The sequence below is a fragment of the Lynx rufus genome, unplaced genomic scaffold (assembly GCF_022079265.1).
Source record: "Lynx rufus isolate CCGP_SWC_20201006 ecotype Redwood Valley unplaced genomic scaffold, mLynRuf1.p SCAF_3, whole genome shotgun sequence".
NCBI classification, from domain to species: Eukaryota; Metazoa; Chordata; class Mammalia; order Carnivora; family Felidae; genus Lynx; species Lynx rufus.
The window spans coordinates 2,662,342-2,678,054 of record NW_025814845.1 but is presented as its reverse complement, the minus strand read 5'-3'; the positions used below and the strand labels follow the sequence as shown (position 1 = coordinate 2,678,054).

Sequence of the window (15,713 nt, the reverse complement as noted above, 5' to 3'; positions counted from 1 at the left end):
GGACCGCGAGATCGTGACCTGGCTGAAGTCGGACGCTTAACCGACTGCGCACCCAGGCGCCCCTGTTTATTCACTTTTGAGAGACAGAGGGAGACAGAGCACAAGCAGCGGTGGGGCAGAGAGAGAGAGAGGGAGGCACAGAATCGGAAGCAGGCTCCAGGCTCTGAGCTGTCAGCACAGAGCCCAACCCGGGGCTTGAACTCATGAACCTCGAGATCATGACCTGAGCTGAAGTCGGACGCTCAACTGACTGGGTCACCCAGGCGCCCCTTCTTCATTTCTTTATGTAGAACTGGGTTTCTGACCTATAACATTTTCCTTCTCCGTGAAGATCTCCTTTTAACATATTTTGTAGGGCAGGTCTGCTGGTGACGAATTCCCTCAGTTTTTGTTCGTCGGAGAAATCTACTTCCTTCGCTTTTGAGGGATAATTTTGCTAGCTATGGAATTCTTGGTCGGTGTGGGTGGGAAATGCAGAAAAGCATGAACAATTGGAGGCCATTGCCGCAACCATCTACCTACTTAACCCCTAATGGCCCGTGCCTTGATCACAGGATTTGGGGCTCTGCGTTGTGGATGTGCCCTGCAACTCGACATATGTCATAGCGGTAGCTGCCCAGGACCTTTTGAATGGGGGCAGGAAACTTCCCCTTTATGAATCCTGCTTACGTCTCCAGCAGAGAATCAGAACTCCATTTCCCAGCTCCCCTCGCAGTTAGGATGGAGGCATGTGACCAGATCCCACCAATCAGGACCAACCAAAGGAGAGTTGGCTGCAGGAGAAAGAAAATGGCGGCAGTAGTTGTACCTTCTGCTCAGCGTCTCCACTGCCAGAGCCTGGACGCAATGGGCTCGTGTTTGTAGCCTGTTCAATGGCGTGTGACAATCATGGCTCCTGGCTGCTTGGTGCCCTGGTCAATTCTCTCGGCATCCCGGCCGTTGCGTAAGCTAATGATTATCCTTCAATACTTTCCTTTTATGCTTATGGGACCTTGGGTTCGCTCTGTTCTTCGTGACAAAGAATCCTGATAGTGTGCTTGTCTGCAAGTGTAACTTTGTCACCTGTGACAAATACCCTCCCTGCCTATCTCAAAGGTTTGTGTAATTACAATAACGCACGCTAAAGCCACCTGGAAGCAGCTAGGTGCAAGAAGCCAAGGGACCGTGTGTGTTTTATTCCTCCCCGAATGCCCAGCACTTAGCATAGCGCTTGGAAGGTGTAGGTGCCCCATGAATATTGGCTGAAAAAGAAATGCCATAACCCCCACAACTCACGCTGGTAAGAATCATCCTGAACACCCTGCTGCTTCTCCACACAGCAGGCCCCTTACGGCTCTGATTATGTGAATCGGGTCCAGGTGTCTCTGAAGTCAGAAAAGAAACTCCCCAAGTGTGGGCCAGACTAGAAGATGGTGATGCGCCTTGATGAGCAATCAGGTGGACCTTGAACGAGGAGGATCAGGTTCTGCCAGCACCAATTCATTCAAGGACAGAAGGAACTGAAGCTTGCGGCTGGCATTTTGAGGCGACAGCTTCTAAAATTCCCGTTGATGGTCACGGAAATACTGGTTTACGGTTATACATTCAATACCACGGCAAGGGGGGCATTTTAAATTGCGCACTACAGATCCCTAGTAGGAATGTGAATGTATCGTGTTGAAATTGGTGTTGAGATGGACACAGCAGAGTCACCCAGTGATGGGGCTGTCCTGTGCTTGTAGGGTGTTGCCCAACATCGCCGGTCCCTCTCCACTAGAAGTCAGTAGCACTGCATCCCCCCACTCAGGACAGTCAAAAATGTCTCCAGATGGAGACAAATGTCCCCTGGTGGGAGATCACCTCTGTTGAGAACTGCCGGACTAGAGTAATATTTTTTTTTTATTTCAGACAAATGTGTTTTATAATTAAAAGGGAGGGCTGTTCCCAAAGGTGTAAAAGGTGGCAAGCCATTTTGTTTCCATATGTAATGTTCTTAGACGAGACATGCCATTTGCTTAAGTATGCATATTTAGATCTGATGGATTGCGCTCATATATTTGTATCACCCTCTTATCTCACACATAATAGCCACGGCTACTTGCTTTTTACATGTTATATCAGAGTATTTGCATGTTTTTTTAGAATCATGGGGAAACCGAAAGCGTTTGAGTGAGCTTCCAGATTATCTTCCAAGTGTTATCAAAATACTTTCACTGATATATTGATCAGTATTTCAGCCTGTTCCATTGTCCTGACAAGCCCATCAAAATGTCATCAAAACTTGAAATCTAAACCTCCTTTGTTTTGAATCCATTTCTCATTGCTTATTCATAAATAGTCGTATCAAGAACAGCTGACCTCTTTTACTCATCTTGGATATACTCATTTTTTTTTTTAAACCAAATCAGGAGCATTTGTATGTCTTAAGCCTTGGGAGGTAGCAGGACTCTCCTGGGTGTTTTGGTTTGAAGTTCACAATGATGTTATAAGGTAGGAAAAGTTATCCCCATTTGGCAAACAAGCTGAAAGGAAATGACTTGCTCGGGCTGAATGATGGACCCATGAATGAGCGGCCCAGCAGCTAGAGGTGGGTCTTACTCCAAACTGGAACCTTGACCCTGCCGAACCCCAGGCTCGCCGCTAACAGGTGAGCAGTGCAGAGAGACGGAGCGGAGCCAGACCCGGACACTTTGAGGATTCTGAGAATGAGGTGAACTTCCCTAAAGTGAACCAGGAACTTCTGGGCATGTTAAAGTGGGGGACGATAAAGACGGTTCTTTTCTAGAGACCAGCTCTGGGGAGGCTCTGAAAACTCAGAGCCGAAAAACGTCTCCACGTTTCAGCCTGTTTCAGCTTGTACTCAGTCATAGTAACACTGCTTTTATTTCGCGAGGGTTGGTATGGGGACTTGCCCCTTTCGGTACCTGCCGGTGCCTGACAGGTGTTTGTTGAGTGAACGAATGAATAACTGAAAAGGCGCAGGACAGATAGGGAGAAGAGTGTATGTGACGTCTCTTTGGTCTCTCTCAGAACCTCCCCTCCCTATCCTTCATCTGAGACAATGCCAGTCACTGCTGTGTTCCCGAGTGATCCTCAGTTCTGAGAAACAACATAACAGAATTCTAGCATTGGAAGACTACTTAGACATGACCTCATCCACATTCTATCCGGTTCGTGAATCATCCTGTAGCATTTCTGACATGCCCGTTAAACCCATTCCCCGGTTCATTTGCTCATTGAATCTTTCCGTTTGTGGGATGACTGTTATGTGACTAGCTTGTTCTGGATGTGAGGATGATGATAATGACAACGATGACCTTGGCATTCATCCCATCTATATTGGTTAAGTAATGAGCTGAACCAAAAGTAACCCTTCAATTAATTTGACTATGATAGTGTACTGTCCAGAAGTAGGCAGGCCATCCAAGTCCAGCAGGGCATTTGGCTACATGAGGTTACCAGAAACCCAGGCTTCTCCTGTTTGCTCTCTTACTTCCTAGGGCGTGGTCCTCTCCTGAAGCTGAAGTTGGCTCAGGCTACCATGTCTGCAACACAGCCTACAAGAGGACAAGGGGGGGGTGGTGCAGTGGTTATGCACATCGCTTCTCACATCCTATTGGCTGGACCCTAGTCACATGGCCATTCCTACCTGCAAGGGAAGCTGGGAAATGTAGTCTCTTGCCTGGTAGCCACGTGCTTAGCTAACACCGGCTATGTGTGTTGTAGTTTTAAGAAGAAGGGACAGATGGATGCCAAAGATCAAGTCATAGTCTTGGCCATACAGCCCGACTCCTTCATCTTTCAGTTTACACATAAGGAAACTGAGGCCCCGGGAGGGGAAGTAGCTTATCTGAGGTCCCTCAATAAGGTAGCGGCCTGTTCCCTGCCTTGAATGCCACACACTTTCCACCTCCATACGCAGTGTCTTTTAGTAAATCATTATTACGACTCCTGCAGCATGTGACTTCTGCCTTCTAGAAGAATGTTTTCTCCCTGATAGAGATTATCGGATAGATCAGTGGTTCTCAGTCCTTTTCTTTGGTCAGAAGTGGTGGATTCGTGGAGACTTTGGAGTAACTATAGAAGATTTTAACTGTCTCCCCATAAAAATACTCAAACGTGTGCCCGCACACACACAGGTTCAACTTCAGCTTCAGAGCGCTCGTGTTGACTCCCCTGAGCCTCTACGAATCCCTATAAACCCACGTGGGAACACAAAGAAACGCACTCCATGGATGCTGTGTCTGGCAGCTTTGGGGCTTCCTGATTCAGCCTGGCTCACGTTACAGCTAGAACTCTCTGCAAATGCATAATTCGAGGTCACCATGGAGCTACTATGCAAATTGTTTTAATGTGAGGAGGAGGAGGAGCTCGGGCTTGCTGGTCTACCACGTTCCAAAGTATGAAAATGCCTGCAGGGAAGTTTTGCAATGCCAAGAACTGCAAACGTAACCACATTAGTAGCAATTTACAGACCCTTATTTTGTGTAAGCGCACACAGACACACACCGAGACTCTTAACGATAAAAAGGTTACTCTGGAAATTACTATTTTTTTTTTTTTTAAATCATTAGGGATAATTTGCTCTCCGAGTGAGATGGTTCCCAACAACGGAACGGGGTGTGCAAACCATCCCTTATCTTGGTGTGCCACAAAACAGCCTTTATCATTCTTTTTTCCTTTATAATTTACAATGCTGCCAAGCAGAACATATTGAAACAGAGTGCAAGCAGACGGTATTTACTCTAAGTGAACCAGAATCAAGTTTTAAATAAAATAGGCTTAACAGAAATGATAACAAAATCTGATCTAGCAGACTCTAAAAAAAAAATGGCTTGGCGCAAAAAACACATCGCCCCGGGGAATCACATTAGCCTCTCTAGCACGATCGTGTTACATAAAATTAAAGGTTACAGCCGCTGGATCCAACTATGAATGCTTAATCATGTTCTCAATGAGACGAATAGCAGCCTCAGGAATCTACTCATGAAAATTTAAGGCAGAAAACGAATCCCAGTTCTTATTTCTGTGCTTATATTCGGGATTCGAGAAGTAACATAGACTCGTGTGCTCAGCCCCTTGTCAGGTTCACGGGAGCATCCCGAGGACCGTAACCGTCATGATCTTTCCACAGCTGACCTTCTGGGAGAGCCAGATAGGCTTGGCACAGAGAAGCAGATGGCTTTTATTTCATTTATTTATTTTTGCACGGAGTCAGAAGACCATACGAAGCCTTATCAGTCTGTGAGCCAGGCAAGAGGCAATACCCAGAGCTGGCTTCCTCTGGAACACAGCCGAAACCGAGTTCAGCCATCCTCTCTTGAGGGGACTGGACGGCACTCGACGTTGTACGGGAGGGGGACGAGGAAAGTGCTCACCCCAGAGTCATTCAGCCAGACCGTGTCGGTCGTGCGTGACCCGTTCCTTCGGCGATGGAAGAGTCCCGACTAGGGTTTCTGGAATCTTCCACCCTCAACTGTCTGTGGGGAGCTGCGGGCCCAAGGCCAAGAATGCCTGCGGCCGCCAGAGGCTCAAAGCCCCCCTCGAAGCCTCCAGAGGGATCCCATCCTGCCAACAACTTCATTTTGGATTTCTGGCCTCCAGAACAGTGAGAGAACATATTTCTGCCGACTGAAGCCAGCGAGATTGTGGTAACTTGCCCCGGCAGCCGTGGGGGGTAAATGCAATAGCTGGGGCATTGTGGACAAGCCATCTGATCCTCCCGGCTCCCCCTTTTTTGATCCCTCTATAAAGCGGGGATGACAGTAGCGCCTCCTGACGTTACACACTAAGTGCCGAGATCGGCTCTGAAACACGCCTTGCAAAGTCAGGTGCGAGTTAGCGTTTGCAAGACTGTTTTCGAAATGAAAATAGCGTTTTTGTGGTTTTTTTTTTTTTTTTACTGCTTATTAAAACGGTGTGATTATAGAATACTTCTTCATAATAGCAATTATACAGTAATACAAAAGCCCTTAAAAGAGAAAATAAAGGGGCACCTGGGTAGCTCAGTCGGTTAAGCATCCGAATCCTGATCTTGGCTCAGGTCATGATCTCGCAGTTCGTAGGTTCGAGCCCTGCGTTGCACTCTGCGCTGACAGCGTGGAGCCTGCTTGGGATTCTCTCTCTCCCTCTCTCTCGGCCCCACCCCCCTCTCTAAATAAAGTTAAAAAAAATAATCTGCGCTGTACAACTCCAGAAATAACCACTATTCCATAGGCCCTTTCTCTCGGTCTTGATGTGACGTCTAACTTATGGATTTAAACCTTGGGGGCACCGCTTTGCGACCGGTGGGCCTTGGCATAGCTTCTCTGTCCTTCCGTTACAGGGATGACGGTAACGTCCACCTGCCAGGTTTGCGGCGAGGACTGAAAGGGGGCAATCCACAGAAGAACTTGACGTGACAGGGCCTGGCACCTTCCCCGCCAGTGGGGAGAGGAACCGGGAAGGGCTGGCCTGGAGGGCCGAGGCTCCTTAAAGTGGAGGCTCAGAGCGATACAACACGCGCAGTTGTTGCGATCCTGGCCATTCTGCACGCAGAGGCCGTGTTCCAGCGACGTGCTCGCGATTTCTGCAGGATGCCCTTCTCTCTCGGCCACGGGGACTCTGCAGACGCCGCCTCTCTTCTTCCCCTGTGGCCTTCCGGACTCAGCTCGTGCACCGTGTCTTCTGGGATGCCCTCTTTGACCTGGAGTATGCTTCAGCTGCCCCCCTCGTGGCCTCACAGCCTATGGTTCTATAGCCTCTGCACTGCCCCCGATCAAAGTGTGACCCACTCTGCCCTTGTCCTTGCCCCGCACTAGACTTCTAAACTTCAGCTCCAGGAAAGCAGATCCCCCGTCTGACTCATATCCCAGGGCCCGGCCCATAAGAGGTGCTCAGAAAGTGCCCACTCGACAGAGGTGGAAAGGGGAAAGAATGATGTCCTGACTCCTCTCCGGGAGACCTTCTGCCTTCCCTGGTTCTCAGGGCTGGAACCAGTGCCTGCTGTGTTCCCACAGCCTCCTGGGCTTCCTTCCACCAGAACACAAACCCCAGTTGCAGCCTTTGCGTGTGGGACCGTTCGTATATGTATTAGTCAGCTCTCTCTGTGATAATGCTGTGGCACAAACATCCCTCACACCCAAATCTCAGTGGCTCACAGAAACACATATTTTTCTTACTCACGAGCCTTGCGCTCTGCTTTGGGGATACGTGTGGGGTTCAGGCCTATTCCTTGGGTCTCTCATGCTGGGAACAGAGGATCCCAGGACCAGCTCTTCTCATGACGGATAGCAGCAGCACGAGAGAGCTGAAACATGGGCCATCTCTTAAGGCCTTCACTCTCTCAGAACTGGCACATTGACACTTCCTCCCATATACCATTGGCCAAAGCAAGTCCTATGGCAAACCCCACACGAGCAGTGTGGGAGAAGTAGGAAACACCTCCTTATCCCAGTGAGCCACGGAAAGGACAGGAAGAGCAGGAAGAATTGTGAGTAGTCAGTACTTACACAATAGCTCATTATTGGAGATAGTAAACACCTCTTGTGCTTACTATGTTTCAGGCACCAACATCAATTCATTGATTCCCCATAATAACCCTAGAAGGGGGAGGTAATATTGTCAGTACCCATTTTACAGATGAACAAACCGAAGCCAGAGGAGGCTAAATAATTTACCCAAGTTAACTCCCCAGAGAGTAGCAGAGTGGGATAAACCCTGAGCGGAACAGGGCCCGGAAGCCAGGCCTGTGAACATTCCCTCCGCTAGCCTGTTGACCTAGATAGAGGCTGTATCGCTTTATGCTGCATTCAGTCTGGTGCCTGGTTTAGACGGACCAATCTGTGCTTGTTGGCAGAATCAAAGGCAAGAAATGTTTACTGGTCATTTATTACATACCAGGTACCGTTACCTGCTTTTATAAATCGTTTCTGACATAATCCTCGCAGCAATCCTGGGGAGTTAATATCAGTCTCCCCAATTCACAGATAAGGACTCCAAGACGAAAATGAGGCTTGTCTGACCCCAAGGCCTGGCAGTTTGGGCCAATCTTAAATCTAGCCGGGTCGTGCTGGATGGGGCGGGCTCCATTTTTTCAGCTTTTGGCTTTTGTCTCTGGGGAGTTTTTCGCTGTATTATAAGGGAGACAGCCCCTGGCCCCCAGAACGCCTGCCAGAGAGAGAGACAGAGCGCGAAAGATGGGGGTGGTCGGGGGAGAGAAGATTGGGTGGGGAGTCTCAAAAAGAACCCATCCTTTCTACCAAGGCCCAGACAGTGACTCAAGGCGGCCAGCAGATGGCAGGATGTGGCCAAAGATCCCCCGAAGCCAGGCGTGCTGGGCGGGCTGCGCGGGCTGGATTGCAACGCGCGGGTAACCACCTCGCCCCTCAGGGAGGCTCCCCGGGGGTCTGCGCTCTCCCTACGAGCCTCGGGGTGCACTCAGAGCACCCAGCACTTAGCACCCTGGTCCCAGGCTCGTCTCCTTCCCCGATCTGGGCTCCCCAGCTCCCGCCGCCAGGGACCCACGCACCCCGATGCGAACCCGCCCTTTCATCAGACTCCGAGGCCGCGCAGTCCCAGGGAATCCCGAGGTGCAAGCCCGGGCACGCGTAGGCAGAATGGTTTGGGGCAAACCACGCCCCTGTGGGGGCCTCAGTTTCCCCATGTAGAATGAAAGGGGCCCTAACGGGCCTAGGCTTTGCTTCCGCTCATTAAATATTCAGAAACACATGAAGAGGAAAGGCGTCTGTTGGGGAGAGCCGGCAGACACCCCCACTGCCCGTGTGCCAGCTCGAACGGCAAAATAAAGCCCAGTGGGGCGTCCAGGACGGACCGAGAGCTCCTCTCCCTCCAAACCTCAGTCCACCTGACTCCACAACTGGCGGCAACGATTTTTCTGACCGTTGGGGTGTTGAGAGGTGACGTGGAGCGGTGTTTACGAGGCGCTCGGGCTGGGCTCGGCACACAGTAGGCGCTCACAAACCACTCCACGGCGCGTCGGGAGCGCCCCTCCCCCGGGATCGCGATTCTTTCCCCCGCCGGACCCACCCCGCACTCCGCTCCGCATCCCCCGCCCCCCGGCTGCGCACCTCCGCCCGGCCGGCCGCGCCCCTTCCTCTGGGCGGCCCCCCCCCCCCCCCCCCGGGGACTGCGCTCGCCCCCCGCCCGCCCCGCCCCCTCCGCCCGCCGCGCCGCCTCCCGTTCCCCCCGCCCGCCGCAGCCGGCGAGGGGCGCGGCTGGGCGGCGGGGCGGCCGCGGGGAGCTCCGGGTTTCCGGGCGGGGGCGGAGGGGGCGCCCGCAGGGGAGGGGCGCGGCGGGCGCGGTCCCGCCCCTGCGCGGCGCTCGGCGCCCCCCCCCCGACCCCTCCCTCCGGCTGGCGCGCGCGGCTGCAGCCTGGGCTGGGCGCTCGCAGCGCGTCCCGCGGCCGGTTCCGCGCTCCCCGCTCCGCGCTCCCCGCTCCCCGCTCGGCGCCCCGCGCTCCCCGCCGCCCGCTCCCCGCGGCCGGGCATGTAGCGGCGGCCGGCGCCGCGGCGGAATATGGGCGGGAACCACTCCCACAAGCCCCCCGTGTTCGACGAGAATGAGGAAGGTAAGAGGCGAGGGGCGCATCCCTCGGTGCCCCTTCGCGGCGTGGGGTTTTGGGGGGGGGTGTGTGCTCGTCCCGGGGGCCGCTGCCTCCCCCTCCTCCCCTCCCCCCTCCCCCGGGGCCCGCGCGGACGGGGTGTGCAGCCGGGCTTGGGGAGCCGAAGGAGGAGCTGGACGCGGGTCCCGGGGGTGCTCGGCTCCAGCTTCCCAAGCCCAGGTCTCGATCAGAGCCTGAGGCAGAAGGAGGCGGCCTGGGTGTGTGTGTGTGTGTGTGTGTGTGTGTGTGTGTGTCCACGACGCGTTTGGTCCCTGCGCCGGCAGGTTCCACGCTGCTTCCCTCCCTCGCCCAGGACAGCCTAGGGAAACTTTTCTTGCTTAAACTCCGTGATTCCAAAGAAGGCGTCTCGCTCGCGGCAGCCTCCCTGGCGGGGTTGTGGGGGAGGGGGGGCGCTGGTAGAGGTTGTCCAGTCTTATCTCAACTCCAGGGCTGGGCTTCCTTGTGGCGCGGGGCCGGAGGGCTCCGGATCGGAGCCGGCAGAACGCCTGTTTCCAGTGCTGTGTGGCCGTGGGCAAGTTGCTTAACCTCTCTGAAACCTTTGTTTCCTCGCCTGTGAGATGAGAGTGATGTTACCACCTACCACCGTAGGATAGGGGATTGTTTGAAGCTCAGCTAGTGGTCATCCGTGTGCAAAGTGCCTTAGAAATATAATCAGCACAGTAGGGTTGGTGAGCCGTTAACTCTGCCTTTAAAACCCTGTGATGGTTCTCTCCAGGCTTCTCCGTGCCCCCGAAAAGAGCTAGGACGTACAGAGCACATACTATGTGCCAGGCACTGCCCTAGGCTTTTCTGTGGGTTCTCACAGTTTTCACAGCAACCGTATGAGGTAGGTACTTGTGTTGTTCCATTTTGCTCTTGTAGAAAGGGATGTGGTCTGGTTCCTAAGGAGCGGAGCTGGCTTGGGGGGTGGATAGTCTGCCCTGGAGACAAGTGGATCTCATCGACACCCAGGCATAGGCTTGTGGGCACAGATTGTGGTTTCTAGAATGGCCAAGGCTATGTGGGTGGTAGTCACATGCTGGTCCAGGTAGCCCCTCTCGAAAGGATACGTGAAGACAGTTAACATGAGTCAAGCGGGTCAGGCCTGTTTGGTCCTTTTCTGAAGGGATTCCTGGTCCAGTGGCACTGAATGATCCATGACCGTCCGTGGTGATAAGGGCAGGGAGTGGGGCTGGTGTAGGCACTTGGGCACCCAAGGACACCTGACGCCTTCCCGGTTCTGTAGTCTGGGGCACAGGCAGGCCAGGCATGGACAGAGGAGAGGTAGGCAGGGAGGTGGCGGAGGCCCTTGGGTGTCCCGGGAAGAGTCTGGACCCCATGCAGCTGAACCTACGCCCCAGCCAAGTTCACACTGACCCTGAACTTCTCCATGGAAGTCAAAGCATTCTTGACACTGAAAGTGATTTTGACACTGTAGGAGTACTCTGCTGTGGGGCAGGCTGCTTGGGGTGGCTGTGGGACAGGCCTGTCCCCTTTTCGGAGCACTTTTGTCCTTCGAGATTATATTCGGGGCTGCTCGCATCTGGGAAGATACATACTCATTGACAGGTGGAGAGCATGACTGGCGTCAGAAACCTTCTATCTGCAACAAGTCAAAGCTCTCCCATCTGTTTTGGTGAAGGGATCTATATTCGTCTGCCCAGGCCTGCCATCACAAAATACCACCGATGCTTAAACAACAGAATTTGTTGGTACCGGTGGCTTCAGTAACAGAAATTTGTTTTCTCGCTGTCCTAGAGGCCGGAAGTCCAAGATCAAGGTGCTGTCAGGGTTGGTTTCTGGTGAGAGCTCTCCCTGGCTTGCAGATAGATGGCTACCTTCTCCCTGTGGCCTCGCATGGCCTTTCCTCCGTGTGCTTGAGGAGCTAGAGAGAGATCTCTGGTGTCTCCTTCTCTTCCTTTAAGAATGGCAGTCCTATCAGATCAGGGCTCCGCCTTTATGACCTCACTTAACCTCAGTTATCTCCTTAAAGGTCCTGTTTCCAAAGGTAGTCACACTTGGAGGTTAGAACTTGAACATGAAGTTTGGAAAGGACAACAAATGAGCCCGTACCAGGAGCCTTTCATGAAAGCCATGAACTTCCTACATAGAAGAAAGCGCAAACTTAACACATCAGCTCCAATTATAGGGGTTCGTGGTTCTGGCCTGGATCAAAGCTTGTACTTTAAGTAAGGCCGTACTGTAGGGTTCTTAGCATGTTTCTGTCTTTTTTTTTTTTTTTTTTTTTGCTTCCCTTATGTTGACGTCTGTGTCTGTCCTTTATCCCAGAAAATGTGCTGTATGATATTGATTGGCAAAATAGTTCTATCTGGTGTAACCAACCTTTTGATTTTCCTGCTGTTGTCATTCCTCGTTCCAGAAGCAGATTGGGCCCAAGGTCGACTGCCTGTTTCAGGGCTTGTTGAAATACAAGGTTAGGACTCTCCCCGTTTTGCCAGCTTCCAGCCCAGTGAAACATTAACTTGTTTGATTTTGCCAATGTATGCCTCAATTATTTTCCTGTGCAAATAAAGCACTGGTATTTGCCACCGTTTGAGTCAAATTATCCTGGAGGCATTTACTGACCATCTTTTCTGCACCCACCTCTATGATGGGCACCAGGAGTATGAAGAAAATGAAGGCAAAATCCTAACCCTCTGGGAGCTTCTAGGGCAAATAAATGGCCGGGACGATGCAGGGAGCTCAGAGAGCCAAGGTATCTTAGAAGAGAGTCTTTAACCCTGGGGCAAAGGGGAGAGGCAAAGAAGACTTTCTCCTGTTGAGTCTTGTGAAAATGGTAGGTGTTACCAGTAAGGGTGGGTTGGTGGAGCAGGGAAGGGTGTGTTAGAAGGCTGGAACAGGATGTGCTAAGGCAGAAGGTGAAGAGTAAGCATGGCTCAATGGGGAGGTTGTGGGGCGTGGCTAGTACTCCTGCGGTGTGGTCTGTGAGGCTGGGAGGCACAGGAGATACAAACCCCGAGTGCTGGACCAGCTTTAAAGGGCCAAGTGGCCATCGGCTCGGGCTTGATCATTTAGGCATCTGGAGTCACTGAAGAATTTTAAGCAGGGAGCGACATGGTTCAGTGAATGAGCACGCTGTCCCAAACCAGAGCTGGTGGGTGGTTGACGACAGTAACACCTACCCAGGCGAAGCAAGTCTGGTTTGTAAGTAATTTAATGCTACCCCCTGGCTGAAGCTTTGCCATTGCATAATTGTCCCACGGCTCGCTACATTCTGATGGCAAAAGTTTAACTCGCATCTAGGTAATATTAACGACTGTGACTTACTAATGCCTTGCACGGACTACTTTTCGTACTGAATTGAGAATCCTCACCAACTCGGCCCGGGAGGTCTCAGAATCTGCATTTTACTAGAGAGGTAAGTGAGGACCTCAGGAAAATCCCCTGGCCTGTGTGTTGGGGGGGAGCTGGGACTCACACCCAGGTCTATTTACTTCTAGAGTCCGGCACCTGACCGCGTTCCCTGTGCCGCCTGGAGGCCCAGGGGAAACTTCGCTCTCCCAGATACATACGGCCAAGGGGAATGAGTCCAGCACTCAGATCAGGCTTTGTGACGGGGCTCTTTGTACAGACGTTGATAGGAAGATAGTAGCAGTATATTCTGACGGTACTTGCTTGTTTACAGTAATCATCTCACGTATCATCTTTGCAAAAAGCATTTGTTGGGCAGTTATGTCACAATACAAATTCTGGGAATGGAAACAAAATCCTCCCCCGTTCCAAATTCATATAAAAATTGCATTGAAGTTCTTTTTCCCCCCTCACTATCATTATCCACATCTAGACGTTTTTATATAGGAGTGTATCTGCCGCAGAGACCAGGATTTCTGCTTTTTCTCCTAGCCTTGTGTTTAAAGAAGCTTAAATCGCAACAGTGTCCTCAAATCGATATTTTAATGGGCTGTGATATCCCACCAAATGGAACTATTATAATTTACTTACGTATTTTCTTTTTGTTAGACAGTGAGGCTACTTTCATTTTTCCATCTTTATAACCTAGTTCTTGAACATTTTACACATTTTTTCCTTCTTTTAAATGAATTTCTTAAAATAAAGCATAAGGGGAGAGATTATGGGATCAAAGGGACTGAATACTTTTTGGAACTCCAGAAACGTCAATTATGTTTCCGAAGGGTTTTTATCAACGTGCTATAAATTTATGGCCGGCATTCACATTTGCGGGGTATCGATTTAGCAACCTCATAGCCAGCTCTGGGCATTCTCATTTTAGAATGTCATAAATTAGAAGGTCATTTAAGACTAAGCGTTACTTCGGGGCACCTGGGTGGCTCAGTCGGTTAAATGTCCGACTTCAGCTCAGGTCACGATCTCGCGGTCCGGGAGTTCGAGCCCCGCGTCGGGCTCTGGGCTGATGGCTCGGAGCCTGGAGCCTGTTTCCGATCCTGTGTCTCCCTCTCTCTCTGCCCCTCCCCCGTTCATGCTCTGTCTCTCTCTGTCCCAAAAATAAATAAACGTTGAAAAAAAAATTAAAAAAAAAAAAAAAAGAAAATGTGTTTTGATTTGTCTTCTACATGGGGGATTAAGAAAATAGCCATGAACCCGTATGAGGTGGTTTAGTAGAAATGAACGTTAGGGTCCATCTCTACCTGACAACACTCATAGAAAATAGGTATGAATTTTATAAGCTTGAAACAGGTGTCAGTCATCTCGATAAAGTCAGACGTATGTATGCCAACGATCGTATTTCGTTGCTTCTAAGGCATTCATTTTTACACGTTTTCAGTCTCTGAAATTGGGGGTGCAGTTTGGCTAACGGGGTATTCGTGATGGAGCGCTAAATTTTTTTTTTAACTTTTATTTATTTTTGAGAGAGATAAACAGAGTGCGAGTGGGGGAAGGGCAGAGAGAGGGAGACACAGAATCCGAAGCAGGCTCCGGGTTCTCTTGAGCTGTCAGCCCAGAGCCCAGTGCGGGCCTTGAACCTACGAACTGTGGGATCATGACCTGAGCCAAAGCTGGACGCTTAACCGACTGAGCCAGCCAGGTGCCCCTGTGATGTGGCTTTCTTATGTGCATGGGGTCATAGCTGTTCACGCTAGTGTGGTACATAATAGGGCTAACCGAGCTTTTTCAAGTGACTGGAAAGATTCACATCGTAGATGAATTGGCCGCATTTCCTTCTTGGTGGCACATAAAACCATGTGTACGTTGAACGTGGATGGCACCGGAGATCGGGTGGAATGTGGCACGGTAGACGAGCCTCCTTCCGTAGTAAATGACAGAAAACCAACACGAGGTCCTTTGAAGGGAATGGGTCGGCTCTGGTCACTTGTCACCACCTCCATCACTACCATCTGGTCCAAGCCTTGGGCTGGCCTATTACAAGAGCCTCCCTCACTGGTCTCCTTGCTTTCGCTCCTGCCCCCCTGAACATCACCTCAGTGCAGCACCAGAGTGGTCCCGTATACGTGGGCGTGGGGCACATCGGACCCCGCTCAGCCCCCTCTCCTTCTGTCGCAGCAGCAAGGAGAAGCAGGAGGTCTTACAGATGCCCATCAGGCCCGGCCTCTCTGACCCCATCTCCCTCCTTTCTCCAGCCCACTTGCCTCCCTGCCGCCCCTCGGACGCACGGGCGCCCTCCTGTCTCTATTCTGTCTTCACACAAATGTCACCTCCCAGTAAGGCTGTCACGGACCACCCTGCTTACGACGGCACTCCCAACCCACCCTCCTGGCCTTGCCTTGCTTCACGGCAATTTGTCATCATCTGCCGTACGGTTTAGTTTACTTCCTTCCTTAGGTATAGTCTGTCTTCCTCCGTGCGGCCACAAGCCCCCTGAAGGTAGGGACGCGATGGGATTTATTCACTGCCGTGTGCCCAGGACCTGAAAGGGCATCTGACACACAGCAGGTGCTCAATACATTCTTGAAGGATGGATGAATGAAGGTGTGCATCTCATGGCGGAACCAGGTGCTCAGCGGATGTCGTCAGGGCTCTTGATCCTTGGATTCTCCGCTCTCTTCTGCATGGCTCTGGGCCGGCTCTCTCATCATGGGGGCCCTACCACCTCTGGGCTCGCAGCCTCACGGAAGAGGGAGCATCTCTTTTCACGGCTGTTGCAGAACAAAATCCCAGGGTTCATTGTGACCTG

The 15,713-nt window shown here is 51.6% G+C and overlaps 1 protein-coding gene across 2 annotated transcripts in view; it reads left to right on the top strand.

Moving 5' to 3' along the window:
- The first annotated feature begins 9,495 nt into the window (after positions 1 to 9,495).
- STK32B (serine/threonine kinase 32B) overlaps positions 9,496 to 15,713 on the top strand; it is a 393,873-nt gene continuing 387,655 nt past the window's right edge. For both annotated transcript variants that reach the window (XM_047092009.1, XM_047092008.1), the window contains exon 1: positions 9,496 to 9,547. In XM_047092009.1, the coding sequence (XP_046947965.1) occupies positions 9,496 to 9,547 (52 nt within the window). The remainder of the gene's footprint in view (positions 9,548 to 15,713) is intronic.